Source organism: Panthera onca, chromosome F1 (assembly GCF_046562875.1).
Source record: "Panthera onca isolate mPanOnc1 chromosome F1, mPanOnc1 haplotype 2, whole genome shotgun sequence".
Lineage (NCBI taxonomy): Eukaryota > Metazoa > Chordata > Mammalia > Carnivora > Felidae > Panthera > Panthera onca.
The window spans coordinates 32,335,999-32,351,782 of NC_138355.1; the positions used below are offsets into that span (position 1 = coordinate 32,335,999).

General features: G+C 44.7%; 1 protein-coding gene across 1 annotated transcript in view; it reads right to left on the reverse strand.

The window, feature by feature from the left end:
* Positions 1-15,784, reverse strand: part of PROX1 (prospero homeobox 1) — a 52,126-nt gene that overhangs the window by 21,126 nt on the left and 15,216 nt on the right. The window contains exons 4-5 of the mRNA XM_081791888.1: positions 14,020-14,125; positions 7,463-7,657 (exon numbers count right to left, since the gene is read on the reverse strand). Coding sequence (XP_081648014.1) covers positions 7,463-7,657; positions 14,020-14,125 — 301 coding nt within the window. The remainder of the gene's footprint in view (positions 1-7,462; positions 7,658-14,019; positions 14,126-15,784) is intronic.

A 15,784-nucleotide genomic window follows, 5' to 3' on the forward strand; every position in this document is an offset into this window, starting at 1 on the left:
TAAGGTGGGTGTGTTAGTACAGCTGTCTAGCTTTTAAGTGACTTTTGTCAGTTTGAAAGTGAAAGTCTGTTTGAGGAGCTGCTTGAACAATAGCCCAGAGCCCGGAAGAAGAGCTCGCAGCACAAAGGACTTAGACGACACTCGTGTCCCTTTTCACTGCCTCTGATGAAAGATTCATAAGAATAACTTTAATTTTTTATGACCCCCTTTTTGGTATGACTATATTAGTTGTGTCAACTTCCATACACAGGTTCTCTTTAAATACCCAAAGGTCCGTGCTGAAAGTTGTTCAAGGAGCCACGGGGGCAGATATCCTTACGGGTCCCTTCCTCCCGGACAAACCGCTCTGTGAGACACAGAGATTTCCTTTCGAGATGGTTCCCTTCAGCCTCGACATCACTGTGAACACTACCGTGAGGTGATCTGAAAGCTTTCTAATGTGCCAATTCAACCTCTCTTTGGAAGAACAATTATATTTGTTTTTCTTGGCTTCACCCTATTTAGCAGGAACAGAGGTATAATAATCATTAATGGCCCTCCTTTGCCTTTACTTCTCAGATGGCTGTTTCCATGTTGCATCTTTATTTTGTGTCTCAGCCAAAAGCAGGCATTGGCGGGGGTGGGGGCGCGGGGGCACACAGACTGTGCTTGTTTTATGGCACGTTACCAAAGAGCACCCAAGACTGGCTTAAGGCAGTCACTGAAGGTGATACAATAGTTTTGAACCAGAATTATCTACTTTCAAGAACCAAAGTCCTACGCTTCCCCGAAAAGAATGTTTGCGAAAATACCTGATGCTGGCAAATTTACACGGAGAGACTTAAGAGGGATGAGCGAACGAGCACTACATTTTCTGCCCTACGGCTGCAAAGAGAACCAAACAATTACAGTGAAATAAAATCCGGGCAGTGGGAGGAAGATGAGGAAATTTGATTTAAAACACTCTCTGCCGTGTGAAAAGGGATCACCAACTTTCGAACGCGCTTTGGGCTGCTCAATGAGTCTGTTTAATCTCGACGAAATAAACAGGCTCATTTCCAAAAGGCTGTTAGAACTTCTTCAGACGTTTCATTCAGGATGGGCCCAACACAATGCTAACATCCCACCGAAAGATCCGACCACGACCGGCCGCTTGCTCTCTGCAGAGAACTTGCTTCTTTTCTCCTATTGATAACCCTTTGTGGGACGAAGAAAAAGAGCAGAGGCAAGGAGGAGTGAATGTCAGACAATAGCCATCCCTCCACACACTGTCTCTGAACTTCCCTCATCTCTGAAGGACAATTAATTATGAAGGCCTTAGGGGTAGGTCGAAGCAAGGGAAAACGCACTGCCATCTCCGTAACGCGCCTGCCACCTCTGTGTTTGCTAAATGGCTTCTCCTGTTGGGGTACAGCCACCAAGAGAGCCAATAGATCATGGGGGGGGGGTGGCGGGGAGGGAGGAAAGCAAAAGATTTTTTTTTGTGTGTGCGTCTGCCCTTGTATAATTCTATTCTCACTGTGAACTCATCCATACACAAAACACAAGGACAATTTTTTTTTTTTTTAAAGAGAGAAAAGCCACAGGGTATGTTGCAGCAGAAACGGCCTCTCAGTGGTGTGTTAAAAAGGATGGTCTTTTCACCAAATCATTTCACAGAGGCAAAACAGACAAACACAAAGGGTTGAGGCTTTTTCTCCGACATTAAATGGAGTAACTGGTAAGGTCAGACATATGATACCTAAAGACATGAATCTGTGAACTCTTGAAGTCAAAAGGCCTCTCTGTGCTGAGGAACAATCTTTCAAAGGAAATAGATCATAGAACTCCACTGAATCCGCTTTAAACTTTATGAAGCAGGAGGAGAAAAAGTTCTAAGTAGGGAAGCTTGACAGAAGAGCCTTGAACTATTTTCTGAAGGAAAGATGAGACCCTCCCTAGGCTGCCACAAAACATTTTTTTTTTCTAAAGGCTCCTCTGAACTTTGATATGTGCCAAGACACTGCCATTGAAAGCTGTATAATTATGTGCTATCGCCACTGTAGAAAATGCTTTGTTCACCCCAACAAAGGACAATAAGCAAAGTAAAGCGACGTTACACTGTATCTTTTTCTTTAAGAATGTTGAGAAAGGTCATGGAATGCTATAACTAATAAAGCTGTTGAGTAAGGAGGTTTTAAAGCTGATCTTACTGGGCTTGAATGTAACCCAATGACAAAAAAGACACAGGGAGCTAAAAATGCAATGACATTACCAAACAGATGATAAATCAATGGGCCCGCTTCATTATACTGATCAACACCTTGAATCCCGAAAGGACACACGGTGCAAAACTGAAGCTCTGGTCCGCACACAATTCCGCCTCTGCCCTACCCCGCAACCCTTCAAGCCCACCTTGAAGCCGGGCGTCTTTACCACTCTCTCCTTCACCCTTCAGGCCATCACTTCGCACAGGAATATGCTCCCAGACAGCCGTGTGTGTACGTATATTTAGAGAACATTCATTTAGTCTCTTAACAGATCAATTTGGCTTGTCAGTGGCGGGACTGGCAGGGGAAGAAGTGCTAAGAGTGTCTTTCCCTCCTCGCCACCCACCAAGGGCGTGTGTCATGTGATCATTCAAACGGCTCGGCGGCTCTGGGGCCAAAAGACTGCAACGGCAGTAAAAGGTTTTCACTCATGTGCCAGTTTTCCAAGCGATCACTCATATTTAAGTATCTATTTGGAGCGGAGGGAAGCGCTTCCTAAATCCACCTGTCCTCATTTTTCTTTAAAGAGATGACGACGTGAACGAGAGATTTCCAAACACATTAAATCTTCCTCAATGTGCGCGGTGCGGGCAGCGGGAGGGTTGGGCACCGGGCAGGCAGGGTGGGGACGGTGTATTCAGCACGTGTATTTCCGAGTGTGTGTGCCTGGGGGTAGGGGTGGAGGCGAGGGGTGCGGCTTCTTAATTTTCTCTTTCAAAGCGGAAGGCGAGGCAACCCACAAGTTGGGTCTGCGGAAGCACCCTTCTTGCCTGTCATGGGACACCCAGAAAGAAGTCGAAGCACAGGGTCTATGATGGCGCATCGACATAGACATCAGTGTCTTGGGATGGGACATCAGCGTCTTGGGATACGGTACGTACAAGCCCGCTAATCAGCGAATCAGGCTCCCCGTTCTGTTTATTTCTAGGCCTTCCATCCCCAAACCTGGGTCTTCAGTGAAGGCAATGGAGGCCAGTCAGTGTCGCAGGCACGTGCACCCTGCCCACAGACCAGTGGCTACCACCAGGAGGCCCGTGAAGGATGCTGGCTGCCCGCTGAGGGGGAAGAGCTACCCCTCTGGTACTGGAGAAGGACAGACAGCGCTCAGTGCAGCCTTGGAGACTGACAGCCATCACTACCTTCCTTTCTGCCACGGTGGGGAGGGCAACAAAAGAGTGATAAAATCCAACTCGTATGCCCCTCAAGTCAGAAGTATCAGCACGATTTAAAAACTGGGAAGGAATCCCAACCCTCCTATCCCTCCCCATAAAAAAAAAAAAAAAAATGTTGGAACCTCTTCAAAGCAAAGTGTGAATGGAGCATGGAAATACATCCCATAACACCTGGAAAGACAAATTTATTGTTGCCAATCTCATTAAACGTGAGAAGTAGGAGTGAAACAAGCAGCCTGTAATTAAACCCCCCTCTCCTGCACACCTTCGCAAACTCACCTTCAGCAGCGAGGTGCCCCGCCCCGTGTGAGGTGGCCAACTTTCTTTCCTTCCTTCGGTGCAAGCCGACCGACCTCGGCGTTGGTGCCCCTCCCCCTGCAGTGCCTTCTCCCGCTTCCCCTGGGTCTTCTCAAGCTCTCACCACACTGAGCCTGAGCGCTGTGCCAAGAATCTTGGCCATTGTGTAAACTGATACAAAAGGCAGAGCAAGCTCTCCTGTCACTTAGAAGGCCCTGACTCATAAAGGCCAGGAAACGCAGGGTCTAGAGGAGGAGAGAGATTCAAGCCACTCCTCCCTCCTTGCGAGTGATAAACCTTCCCCATCTGCTTCATTTTCCTGTAGGCCAGGGGTCAGCAACCACTCTGGCCTTGAGAGCCAGGAGCAGCAGGGGCGGGAGGGGGAGGGTGCCTAGCAGTCACAGGGGTGGCACCAGCCAGCTTATGACACAGCCGGAGCAGAGAGCTGAAAAAAGACAAGCAGCAGAAGAGAAAGAAGGAAGGAGAAAGTCCCAGCGAAGGAGGGAAGGCATCAGCCTCCTTCTCCCTCACCCCGCTCTCTCCCTGCCTCTACCGGTTCCCACTAGTTTAGAATTACTTTATAAACAGTATAGAGCGTTAGGCACACTAAACTTTTTCTCCTATTAATATCTCTATCATTCCTGCTCACGTTAAATCAGTTAATATTGGTAAGACATTTGGAAGGATGCTCAGGGCGTCATCAATAAACATTAGCTATTTTGTTATTGTTAACAAACCTCTGATTGAGAGATCTAAAAATGCAATCAATAAGCTGTTTTAGTACTTGACCGGCTAATACTCGGTTGGGTTAAAATATTCCTTTAAATGTAGACAAAACTTCAAAGTCCCTCTATCATGCTTCATCTCCGTTTAAAAATTAGAAAATGGGGGTGCCTGGGTAGCTCGGTGATTGAGCATCTGACTCTTGATTTCAGCTCAGGTCATGGTCTTGCGGTTCCTGAGTTCGAGCCCCACATCAGGATGGAGCCTGCTTGGGATTCTCTCTCTTTCTCCCTCTCTCTGCCCCTCCCCGCTCATGCTCCCTCCCTCTCTCTCTCTCTCTCTCTGTCTCTCTAAAAAAAAAAAAAAAGAAAGAAAGAAAGAAAGAAAGAAAGAAAGAAAGAAAGAAAATTAGAAAAGAAACAAGGCATCCAGTTCTCTACTTGGCCATCTTCTTCATTTGCTCCTCTTAGAGTACAAATTCACTCTGGTTGATCTTAAGAGGAGAAACTTAAATACAAAAGTCAAGCAGTGCACACAGTATGGGTTGAGATATTCAGCATGGGGTGCTGGGTCTGCTTGTGGCTCGTGGCCACGGCCCACAGTGGTAAAGCTGCACTGATAAGACCAGTGGCTTTTTAAGCATCTCGCTTAAGCCCTGACCTCCGTGCACAGAAAAGAAGGGGTTGTCTTATCTGAAGCTCTAGTTAGTAAGCGCGCCAAGCTGGGAAGCTAAATTAAAAGCTATTTAGTGATCGTATGTGGTGGTGGGTAGGCCTATGGGCATACGTGTGAGGGGAGGGGGCAGGGCAGAATCCATGCTCCTGCGTTTCTTCTTACCACATTTCCGGAAAGATCCTAGTTTTTACTGAAGAAGGAAAAGACCCAGAATAGACCAAGAACTTGTCTGGAGTCACATGAGAAGTGACAGAACTGCTCCCCGGGCCCCATACTCCTTGCACTGAAGCAGTCTTAAAATAGACACTGCAGATAAAGGAGAGGTGGCCGGGCTGGAAGTGGATCTGATTCACAAAGAGAGAAATATCAGATGTTAATCATATTAAAGGAGGATTTAGATGATGCTAAATGGGGCAGCTCGTTGGGTACCTCCTGATGCCAGCCGCCCCTGTTTGTGTCATTCTGGCCCTTGTGCTGTGAGCAGGGGATTAAATTCCAACCAGGTAAGGTTCAAAAAACCCTAAAAATCCTAATGTGCCCTGTAAGGATTTGTCCTCTCGAGGATATTACACAGCAAAAATGCAGCACTCAGCGCACGAACCTTGGGCAATTCTTTTATGAAGCCTGACGCACACTGCCAAACAAATATTTGCCGTAATCAGCCGTAAAGAGTTCACTAGTGCATAGCCGAATTCTCCTTGGGTCAAGTTTAGAGCAACAGACTTACCAGAAAGGGGCAGAAAAAGAAACGGAACTCTGAATAAGGTTTCTTTAAACTATTTAGCCACAGTCCTCCTCTTCAGCTTTAAAAGAAATTCTGCTAGGGTGTCCCATCAGGTTAGTCAACCAGAGCTCTCTTTCAACACACTTTAAATACAGAGACTTTAAAATGGTGAAGCAAAACAAGGAGGATCCCCACTTTTCATGTGTTCAGCCCGAGAAAAACCTTGCTCATAACACATTTGGCAAGAAGAACATTGTAGTCTAGGACGACAAAGGTAAATTGGTGGCTTCCAGTATAATGGTTCAAACTTCCAAGGGAAAACTGTGACCTCCCCACGGATAAGCTTCCACCTTCGGTGCCTGGTAAGCCACCATCAATGATCTGCGTTGCTAAAACCTGTGTGGGAAGGGCCCCCCAAGGGAATAGGCAGACGGGGGGGCAGGAAGGGGCGGATCCTTTCGTTGGCAAGTCTAGACCAAGATGCCCTTCTCTTCCCCTGAAGCTGCAAACTTCTGGGTGTTTCTGGGTGCCTATCTATGTGAGGAAAGCAAGACTATTAACATAAGGTTCCGGCAGGAGCAGATGTGGGAGAAAAAAAAGATTCTTGTCCTCAAGATAACAACAAGAAAGGGACCGACTTTATCAGGCCACGGCCTGTCTACACTCACCATCGGGGGTTCAGCCTGCAGAACCCTTGCCACATTCCCACCTCTAACTATTGTTGCCTGAGCCAGCAGGGCTCAGCAAAATGCCTTTGTGAGGACTGGGAGATTCGCTAGTGTTGTCTCATAGAGAGTCATCATGTTGCAATGAAAAATGTTTGCTGAGGCACCACATTAGCCAGTAAAGAAACGCCTTACTCATAGCCACACATCTTTCACTGTTGCATAGCTATTGCTTTCTGGGACTCGTCTATACTGCTTTGCGTGTATCTAGAATATGCATGTCGTAGATGTGTGTGCGTGCGTGCGTGTGTGTGTCAAGAGGGCATGAGCGACGGGCAGCTTGGTTGCGAAGCCACGCACACGCGAAATAAACACACTAGGTTCTCTCCCGAAAAGATCAAAAACGAAACAAAAACAAAAACGAAAGATGTTGATGGCTCTCATAATACGGACTTAGTAAATTCTTGTTCCATTTCTTCCATAAAGGCAATACATGCTGATTAAAGTAGAAACCACAGAATCACTCCCCCATCAACCTTTCCCGATTTTTTTTAGAAAACAACTTTTGCAGCTATCCTAGCACACAGCGTATGTCAGCCCAAGCGACATGCCAAAACCTAAATAGCAAAAAACGCCTATCAGAGTGGGGACCTCTTCTCTGGAAAGGGAATCACTGTGTGGGTGGGTTCCTTGCTGCAGTTTTCTTTGAATTCTCCAGTTCCCTCTTTCTGTGGCCAATGGGTCTTCATGCAAGCAGCCGAGCTGGGGAATGGGAAAGGAAGCAGAGGTGGGTCAGCTCCCCAGGACCCGGATGGGAACCACACAGGGGGCTCCTCACTGCTGCTTTACCTCTTACCCCAGTGGGGCATGCTCTTAGGAGATAACGAGGCTGACGCCGATTTGGGGACACTGCTAAAGAAAATACATTTCTTAAAGAAAGAAAAGGGAAATGACCAAACGATAAAGATGAGTTCCTACCTCAAAGTCATTTGCTTTATTGTAGTGCATGTTCAGAGCCCTGTACAGCTCACAGTCTCTGGTTATAGACAGCTCTTCAGTACTGGTGACTCCATCGTTGATGGCTTGACGCGCGTACTTCTCCATCTGAATGTAGTAAAACTCACGGAAATTGCTAAACCACTTGATGAGCTGAGAGGTAATGCATCTGTTGAACTGTCAAATTTAAATGTTGAAAAGGGTAAGAACATCACCATTTTCTTCATTTATTCTTTAAGCAGTCTGAAGTATTTTTAAAGATCTCCTCTCCTTCCTGCTTGGATGGGTGTGTTTTTGATTTCACCAAAATGGTGGCAAGAGGGGTGAAAGCAGTAATACGTTCATAAGATATCATAAAACCCGTCAACAATGGAAACCACTCCCCAATCCTCCACATTTCAAATGGAAAACTCGCATTCTAAACCTGATTTTCTGTAAGCTGAAGATCTTATTTTAAACATTGTTCTTCAGCTTTCAGTGGAACAAACTGTATGTGTGTACTTCTTATGGAAATTCATTCAAACCACAAAACGCTGGGAAGAGTTGTTACTTTCTAGTACAGCCTCCCCTGCTTTTCAAAAGTTCACGTTCCGCCATTTTGCTTTTACGAAAAGGCCTACATTAGTGCCTGGTTTCATTAACAGAAAGAAATCCAAAGAGGATTTTTGCTTCTCAGAAAGAAAGCGAGAAGGGAAAATAGCATTCAGCATTGGTTTTGCAGCGAGCCATTAGGGAGGCAGCACGCACCCCCAGCAGCAAGAGTGGCTCCACCAAGCTCCTTCCCCAGGAACGAGGCTCAGCATCTCAGCATCAAGCCGCCATAGCTTTGAACTGTGTCTGTGAGCATCTGTGCTTTATTTGATTTATTTTGTGCATCTGTTATCGAGATGTGTCCTAGGGTATCAGAAAAGTCTAAGAGAGGTTATTTTTTGGGTCTGGGAATGCTCAACATTTCCCCCATATAAATTAATGGTAATTGCTTCTTTGCTTTATGCCATTTCGGCTTATGAAAAGTTTCTATAGGAACGCTCTACTTTTGGATAGCGGGGGAAACCTGTACCAGAGATGGTGAGCCACGTGACTTCACCACCAGCATGATTTCTTTTTTTAATGAGAATTTGTGTCATCACATGACAGCCCCGTACAATGCTGGAAAACAGCTTTCGTGCAAAAGGGGAGGAAGCTGGCATTTGCTTATTTTTTGGCAAATGGGTGATCCCCATGGCCATCCAGCTCTGATTCCACTTTATGTTTGCACACGGCACTCACGTCCGGTCCTGTCTGGTCAGACTGCCATGCCTGCTTGCACACTTCCCATGGCCAGCATCGGATAAGACCCACGCCCCTTTCCATTGGCGTCTATGCCATTTGGAAGGTGTGGTTAAGACGCAGTACGCAGATGGCATAGGCAGAAACTATATTGCATTTTTTTTAAAATGCCAAGTTACCATAACATGATTAGGCTTTAAAACTTTGTTTACCAAGGTTCCCTGATGACCTTTTAAATGAAGATGTCTTCCTGGATTCACTGCAAATGATACCATTCTTATTGACGAACCTCTGTTCACGTAAAGGACAGATGCGTCTCAACTTGCCAAGTCAAAACCAATAAATCCATAGCTTTATATCAGGCGGGCTGACAGACAACCCCCTGCCTTTTGTCATTACAGGCATTCCCTTCCCGGGGCCCCCAGAAAAAGATGTACATTCATCAAAAATCAACAAAGACCACTTATCAAACACTGGCCATGAGAACATCCAGACTCCAACAGGATGACAGCGAAAGTGTGTATTGGGGCTGTAATTACTACACAGAAAGTTGTTCCTATACTAGCAAAGATAATAAATGAATGAAAATTTATGGCAGAGAATGGACGTAACAAGGAAACAGAAGCAGGGAGACTGGTGTTTCTCCCAAAAGGCCAACTTGCATCATAATTGCCATGGAGTTGCAAGGGCCCTTACAGATAATTGACCAGAAAATGATTAAGTCATCAGCAAATCGCTTCTGCTTGCAAGAGTTCAAACATGTACTTAACCTATCCAAGAATTATATTTTCACTCTGTGTGTCTGCTCTGTCTCTATTCAGCCTTGCGGGGAACCCGATTAAAAAGACAACTGAAGGACCCCCCTTATCTGATCTTCTGGTTGCCGATTTCAATAGAACTTAAACCCATTACGATTTGCTGAACTTGGAGTTCTTTCCATTTTATCTCAGCAGTAAAATACACTGTCCAAATTTCCAGACACTGAGATAAGGACTACAGGCCCCCGTGACGGCTTACTGTTCCTTTTTAATTCTTTTAGAATAAGAAACAAAACATTACAAAATGATAGCAGGCTGTGCACTGGGGAATGAAAATTGCTTTGACATGGAGATTAGGCTTCTGCATTGTTACAAGACATTGTCTCCTATGGACAAGAGTACTGTAGAGGAAAAAAATAGAAGGGTGTTTTTTTTCTAGAATGGTCATGAATGACCTAATGGGGGAGGACAAAAAAGTAAGTGCACTTGCCATTATTTAGGAATGGGACATAAAGGGAGATTTAAAGCTTATTGTTAGAGAATGGAAATACCAGAGAGAAAGAATGGGCAAAAACAACAGACTCCCCCGACATAAGACAAGTGAAATGACCATCACAACAGCTTGAAGAACAGGGCTTCCCTCCACTAGAAGTGAACTGAAATTCCCTGTTTTAGTCGCTGGCGAAAAGCGAAGGCAGGCCCCCTCTTTTCCAGATACTCACGTTGGGGGAGAAAAAGTGTTAAACTTTAAAGAGTTAATTTCCCCCCCGTTCCGTAGTGGCTTACAAGAAAAGGATCAATTGTTCTATAAAGGAGACCTCTGTCGTGTGTTAATGTGTTACTGCAAAAACTAATCGCTACAATAAAGAGGCTGTGTTTCCACAGTGTGTGAGTCTCTGTGACTTTGATTAATGCTTCCCACGGGACATCTCAGCCTCAATATGGGCTGAAGAAACTTCCTAAATATTCAATGAGCATGGTCAAAAGATGTATAAAACAAATCAATCTGACACCTTAATCTGGCTAGGCAGCAGTTGACTCAAGGGGTGGAGGGAATGAGATACATCATTTAACACTGCCGGCGTGAAAAGCTGTGAGCGTCTGTTCTTCAAAGCTAAAATGGCACCGAATCTGTTGTCCTTAGTGGTCTAAGAGTTATTAGTTGATACATTAAAATCAGCACTCGGGAGCGCACAGGAAGATGGTGGGGCCCATTGCTCTCTGGCACGTCTCTCCCATTTGCCCCTTTGCTCTTCCCAAAGGCTGGGCTTTTCGTCCGGCTAAATGTCATGATGAGGGAACGAAGTTGGAGTCCGTGAGAACGTGGAACTCTGTTTCGATTCTGACTCGAGGAATGAGACCAAGTCAGCCTTGGCTTCATCCTTCCTCTGTATCAGCCCTGTAGGACTCTCACCAAGCCAGCGTCTGAACTGTAGGAGGTTTTCCTCCACCTCTCTCTTTGCAAAGCAATTTAAGAGCATTCACCTAGCCTGCCCAAACGAAGTCGCTAGTGGAGAGTGAAGCACTGTATCCCTTCCTAAGGCAAAATGCAAGGGAGGGTGGATCACTCTGGCTGGGCTCACCTTCTGGAGCTGATCAGAGGATTCACTTGGTCTAGCACGATCTTCCAACTGTCTTTGATGGCACCTAGGCTGAGCTTCACTCATGACACAAAATATTTTCTACTGGTGTTGTTTCTTCTGTGTTTTTGTGTTTTTGTTTTTTCACTTGCGGAAGTAACTCCTGATCCCCATTTGAAATGCAATGACTTTTATGGTTTGGAAAGGTACATTTTGCTAGGATTAGGACTTTTCATCTAAGTAGATGAATGCAGCCACAATCAAGTGTAGGCTTGTGTGATTGTGACAAGTACTGCTTGGTCCACAGACACATGAGCGTGTCTTTCTCAAGATGGGTGATGCCGAGTGTCACTTCCGATAACTCCTAAGGTGCTTCCTCTAATTTCTAGGGGGTGTCTTAATTCTGTAGTGGTTTTCTTGCATCTAAACTTTGTCATATATAGAGGAAACATCTGGTTATTTCAGTCTTGCAAATAAGAATCCACCTTTATGTGTCTATATCTAGAAATAGGTATGTGTGTATATATAGATACACATACACCTAACATAACATAATAATATAATATGACATCAAATCAAATTCTGGATTTTCCTTAATATTAAAAAATCCAAGAATGCTCTGCCATTGTTTTCTACAAAGTTTCTGGAACACCATGCCTAGAGTATCCTTCACTTTCTATGCATGCCTTTCCAATATCATCAGCATAAGCCCGGGGAATACAAATTCATTTATTACTAGCCAAAGAAAAAACACAATTAGCAAAGTTAAAAATGTATAATTCATTCCAAAAATAAAAGAGAAGTGACCTTTGGTGATTTTCTGCTATGCATTATATGCCCTACTGTTTCCCCTCCATTAGAGTGGATAATTGGGAATTAACTAGACTCAAGTATACTTTAACAGCCTTCTCTCCCAGTATGGATGGAGTATGGATAGAATCTATAATGTGAATATTAGTGCTTTTTTAAATAAAATATTCACCCCAGTATTTAATTGTTGTTTACATAGTGATTATTTGCAAAGCTGAATTACTAGTTGTATTCTAAAGGAATGGGAACAATTTCATGTCAGTTTACACTGCAGAGTATTTATAAAGATTACAGATTAACTACTACAGATTAATAATCTCCCCCATCCTTGCCCTTCTCCCCCCCCCCCCCATACACACATGCTTGCGCGTGAGGAAGTTTCTAATATTTACATCTACTATTGGATAGTGTTGCTGGCTCAGAATGGCTGCGCTCCACCCTCCAGGTGGCTGCAATTCAATGGTAGGCAAGGGATCCCTATGTGTACAGTTTGTAAAGCTCTCTGGCCTCCTTGTGATACAAAGCGCTATCTAAATAGCGTAAGGTATTGCCATTATTATATCACAACACTGCAGATCATTGCACCAAGAGGAGTGGAGGAGGTAACATGGGCACCTACACGCACACACACACATACACACACACACACGTGTGCAGTCACACTTTCTCCCTCTCCTCCATGTCCCCCTGTCCTCGAACTAGTGTTGAGAGGACCCGGTGACAGAAGTCTGCCGGGTTCCACTAGGCTCCGGAAGCTGTCTGGTCTTCAACCAGTTGACAAATTCCCTCCATGGTCTCTGTTTCAGATGGTCCCTCACAAAGTCCAGACCCTTTCCCTGGCCTGCTGTGTCGCTCAGCCTTTTCTGCGCTTTAATGATCCTCAACCAGCCATTCAAGTGACTGCCTTTCTGTGCCTTCCCATCCAGCCCAGTCTGCTGGCCCCGAGTGGGGAGAAAACATGCCTTCCACTTAAGGAGCTCAGCCAGGGGAGGAGAAAGATAAAAGGCTGAAGTTGATACACAATTCAAAAGCTAACAGGAGGGAAAACAGAACTTTTCTTAGGAGGCCAAATAAAACATCAGCGAAGGAAACTAAAATGAGTTGGCCTGCAAAGGGGGCCGACGCAGCAAACTGGGCATCGGGCACAGAACACACTACGCGGAGGGAGCGGAGGAACAACAAGCGTGTTCTGGCAGCTCCTGAGTTCTCAGCGGCAGAAAGAAGAACTTGTACATATGGGGGGTGGGCAGCAGAGGGCGGGGAAAGCGCCCAACCCCAATAAACTAATCTCAGCTAATGTAATGTTTATCAAGTCCCTCAGATAATGATACGATGCGTGTCATTATCATCATCAAAACCCAATCTATGTTTTAAAAAGTTGCAGATGATTAACACAACATCAAGTTGTTGCAAACAATTACTTAAAACCCACACACAGACACAGACGCGCGCGCGCACACACGCACACAGAACCAGGAGGTCCCCATATTCTGTAGAATGAGGGAGGCTGCAGCTGTAGGCCGACAGCTTTCATATCCTCATTTGAATAATGTGTCCTGAATCTGTCACTTTATTCATTCTCCTTATGCTCAGTGTACTCCACATCAACAACAAATTAAGTTGTAAATAAGAGACAATCATCACTTTTGTTTTTAAGCAGCTACTGCATAGAGAATTTCAATGTACGCTCCTTCCGACAGGGGGGAAAAGACGTGCTAGAGTTTGCTTTCATAAGCACAAATATGGGGAAACCAACAGAAACGAAAACAGAAACAGTTTACTGTTGCTCAGGGGAGGAGAAAAAAAAAAAACAACATTCTCTAAAGCACACCCATCCAGGACTAGCTGCGATTTCTTCCGAGGAGTTACTAAGACATATAAAGACAAGAGGCTAAGTTTCACGGATCACACTGGAGACCCATGTGACTTCATACCAGTCGTTTGGTCGTAAGGGCATCTTTGCCCCAGTTCAGCTTTAGACGAAATTGCAAGAGCATTAAATCAATTATAACACAGGTGTATTCGTGAATTGTTTTCACACTCATCTCCATTAACTTCCAAGAGTTCAAGTCATTACCACATGCACAGAAATGGAAAAATTACTAATGAAAAACGTCCTTACCTTTACATCGGAGAAGTACGTCTTCAGCATATTTGAGCTGGGATAACGGGTATAAAAGAACATGAGCTTTGCTTTTTTCAAGTGATTGGGTGACAATCCTTCCTGCATGTAGGATGCATTTGGTTAAGGAAAACATTTCTTTAAACACAAGCACCTACCACCCCCATCCCCCCCCCCCCCAAAAAAAAAAAAAAGAATCTGGAGGCCCATCACAAAGCTGTGGGAATTCTGAAAGGTACAAGGCACTGGCCACGAAATCCCTCACTACTTTGCTGCACTTGCTCAAAATGACCATTGTGTGTTAGCAAATGCCAAAGGTAATGGTGAGGATGCACAATGTAGTTGCAGAATCTTGGCTACTCCGTGGTGAGGATGGCAAAACATTGCCCTGTTGGAGGTCCTTACACTACGTATATGTTCACTTGTTGCTAAGGAGACAAATGTACCCAACGTGCATCCCACAACTCTTATCGTGACAAGTTTTTTCCTTCTTCGCAATCGCAGTTCTGTTTGCTCTTCTCCCCACACTCTGCAGTTGACGGCAAATTATTACCCTAATGTGCGTGAAAATATAAAATGCATTATTTTGAACACTATTAGGCAAGCTTCACGTTTTACCTTTTAGTGCTAATCTAATGGGGCATTTTGACTCACTTTCTTCCTATCTTACTATTATACCCTTTTAATTGTTTCCTTTTAAATAATAGCTAAAACTTGGGAGGGGTAGTTTTGGCACAGAGAGAGCAGGGAGGGGGTGTCGCTTTTGTTCAAGCAACGATCCAAAACCAAATACGATTTGCCTCTCCTGGATTTATAGTTAACTCCTTTGAGAGTGGCACAGTGGTTGGGGCTAACAAATCAATAAATGCGGGTTAGCAGATCAATAAATGGCCACTTACCCAAAATAAGAAGGCCTATTTATCTGGAAACATCATTACCTTTTAGATCTGTAAACAGCAGCAACTAAAACAGTTCCCAAGAGAATGTGAGGCTAACCATAACAATCCAGGCTTCCTGATTCTCCCCCAGATTCTTGGCACTCCTCAGCAGACTCGGAGCTGGGATGGCTCTGGTCACATCTGTGCCGCAGCCTGGCCCTGCCATTTCCTCGGCAAATTAATGGCTTTATAATTTATCAGAAATGAAGATGCACGTGGAGAAAATCAATGTGGTCCCCCACAAGGTCAATTAAGGGTCCTTCCTAGAAGCTTCTCTAAGGATTTTCTCTTAAAAGAGAGTCTGGGAAAAATAAGAAAAGAAAAGAAAACATGCACTTGTGTGTGTGTGTGTGTGTGTGTGTGTGTGTGTGTGCGCGCGCGCGCGCGCGCGCACACACACGTTTTACTACCCAACAAAAATGCCACACCTTGTGAAAAAAAGGTCAAATAAAGACACATATTTAGGAAAAGTCAAGGTTTCTAAATGACCTCCATCAAGAACAGCGTGACCAATCTTAGGAAGACAGAGAAACCAGGAGGTGAGTAGAGAAACATAATCAAATTAATACCGATAAGCTCTTGACTACTTATAACAGGGCGTTTAACCAACTATTCTGCAGAGGGTTTGATCAATTAGCATCCCCTTTAACATCACGCAATTTTTAAAAGATCACCTTGGTTTGCAAAGAGAAAAGTGAGATATTGTGCTTCCCCCTCCCCTCGCCAGGAATAAACACTGAAGGAAGAAATTTTGATTTTATATCTGTACGCCAAAGCAGCTTAACCGAACTTGTGTTTTTGTTTCAGATCCTTAATGATCACAAAGA